This window comes from Chenopodium album, chromosome 5, assembly GCF_948465745.1.
Source record: "Chenopodium album chromosome 5, dcCheAlbu1.1, whole genome shotgun sequence".
Lineage (NCBI taxonomy): Eukaryota > Viridiplantae > Streptophyta > Magnoliopsida > Caryophyllales > Amaranthaceae > Chenopodium > Chenopodium album.
The window spans coordinates 7,603,853-7,606,257 of NC_137838.1; the positions used below are offsets into that span (position 1 = coordinate 7,603,853).

Below are 2,405 nucleotides of genomic sequence, written 5' to 3' on the forward strand. Positions count from 1 at the left end.
GTCAATTACTGCCGCAAGTTAATACTACTTTGTAAATTACTACCGCAAATTAAAAAAGTTGTGAATTGCTACCGCAAAAAATTTTAAGATGTTGCGATTACTACCAAACTCCCATTAAACCCAACTATAGCGTCATTATATCACTTTAACCCATGGTTAAAGCCCTTAACCATGACGTCATTATATCCCTAAATCATTTTCTTATTTTGGGGAGGTTGGTTAAAGCCCTTAACCATGGTCAAACACGGGTTAAAGGGATATAATGACGTCATAGTTGGGTTTAATGGGGGTTTGGTAGTAATCGCAACATCTTAAAATTTTTTGCGGTAGTAATTCACAACTTTTTAAATTTGCGGTAGCAATTTACAAAGTGGTATTAACTTGCGGTAGTAATTGGCAAATTATCCTATAATTTTTATTTTTATCTTGAAAAAGAAGACCAAATAGTAGAATAGTGGTTACATGGTACTACTACTAAACAAATGATAAATTTCTGCCAAAATTTCTGATGGTTGGCTGGCTGCCCAGAAATTTCAACAATCAAACCAAGTACTCCTACTACTACTCCCTCTATTTGGATACTTGTACCCATCACTCTTTTTTTTTCCTCCACACTCTTTTATAAACCTCTTCCACCCCTTTTTTCCTTCTTCCTACCTCCCCTGTTTTTCTCTCTCCTCCCCTGTTTTCTCCCTACATCCAACCAAATTAAATTCATGTAACACACTAACATCACAAACCACCCTACTACATTACACCAGCATTCTATGGATCTCTCGCCACCGCCTCCGCTATCGCTATCGCCTTCGACACCAGTCCTCCACCTTTACCACCCGGGAAACAACAGTTTCCCGGTCATCGCAATCGCCGTGATCGGCATTCTAGCAACCGCATTGCTCCTAATCAGCTACTACATTTTCGTCATCAAATGCTGCTTAACTTGGCATAGAGTTGATATTTTCAATCGCTTCTTCTCACGCGTTAGAGACCCTAGTACTGATACAGCTTCATTGACGACTCCTACACTATCCCCGGACGGCAACACTGCCGTCCAAAAAGGACTCGACGAGGCCCTCATCCGATCGATACCCGTCATAGAGTTTCGGAAGCTGGTTACAGAGCGTAAGCAGCATGAGCACGATATTGTAACATCAGTTGAACCCGCAGCCTCGTACGAGTGCGCGGTTTGTCTCAGCGAATTTGAGGAGGGTGAGAGATTACGAGTTATTCCGTATTGTTGTCACGCATTTCATATCGACTGTATTGATGTTTGGTTACAAAGTAACGCTAATTGTCCGCTTTGTAGATCAGGGATTTCCCCTGCTTCTATTTTGTACAATACTCAACAACATTTGATTCATTTTCCTCCACCATTTCAACCCCAGAAACCTTCAAACGACGACGACAACGATAACGATAATGATACTGATGATGATGATGATTTTGTGGTGATTGAGATTCAGGGGAATAATTTGGATGAACCCAGATTGGTAACTAGTGGAGAATCAAGAAAAGGGAGGAAGAAATTGGGGCATGTTTATAGTTTGGGAGATGAATTGATTGATATGAGAAAGAAAGATGAAGAATTTGAGGTGGTTCAACCAATAAGAAGGTCAATTTCAATGGATTTGTCAAAGGAGAGAGAATATTGCTTCGAAATTCGAGAATGTTGTAGGAGTAATATGGAAGTAAGTGAGGTAAGTAGTAGTAGTAGTAACAGCAAAGTTAGAAGATCTATCTTTTCATTTGGTTATGGAAGAAGTAGTTCATCAAGATGCTCTGTTCAACCTGTTCATTTGGATCCATGATTTTTTTTATAATTAATTTCTTTTATTTTTTTATATCGAGGCAGGGACGGGTTTGATTAGCACGGATGCCAACGAGTTTAATTGGTTATAATCTTGGTATTATTATCCTTTGCGGCTTTTTTTAGGCCAAAAAAATATTGTTTGATTAGTGTAAGTTAGGATGTACAAGTTTTTAGAAATATATATTTGGAAGGGTGTAAGAATGGGATAGGTTGTTATAGAGACAATTTAGTTGAAATTTCATTCAATTGTTTGGTATAGTGTAATTTCTTGATGATGTATCATAATTAGATTTTATTTTATAAAGTTATTTATATGAATTTTGAAATGTTATTTTAATAATTGTGTGCTAAGACTTAGAGCTTAACTTCAAAGGTTAACCTGATAAGTCAAAAAGTGATATCCAATCACAAATTAATGGTGAATGAGGGTTGAAAAATGCTCAAAAGACTTGTATAACATGAGGAAAAAGGAAGGAAAACTATTGCTATGAAGCGGATAAAGTTTTATATTACTTCTTTTATATATTTTTTGCAAGGATTAGACATTTTTCCTCTCTACTTCATGTCAAGTCGTTGCAAATAATGTGTAACGGAT

General features: G+C 37.0%; 1 protein-coding gene across 1 annotated transcript; it reads left to right on the plus strand.

Annotated features, from left to right (window-relative positions):
- Window positions 1–534: 534 nt before the first annotated feature.
- On the plus strand, window positions 535–2,056 carry LOC145630278 (RING-H2 finger protein ATL1-like). Its single transcript, XM_081682532.1, has one exon. The coding sequence runs from the start codon at window positions 768–770 to the stop codon at window positions 1,806–1,808; it is 1,041 nt and encodes a 346-aa protein (XP_081538658.1). The 5' UTR covers window positions 535–767; the 3' UTR covers window positions 1,809–2,056.
- Window positions 2,057–2,405: the final 349 nt, after the last annotated feature.

Excerpts from the sequence above, each read along its gene's own strand:
- LOC145630278 (XM_081682532.1), top strand. The coding sequence starts at position 768 with ATGGATCTCTCGCCACCGCCTCCGCTATCGCTATCGCCTTCGACACCA.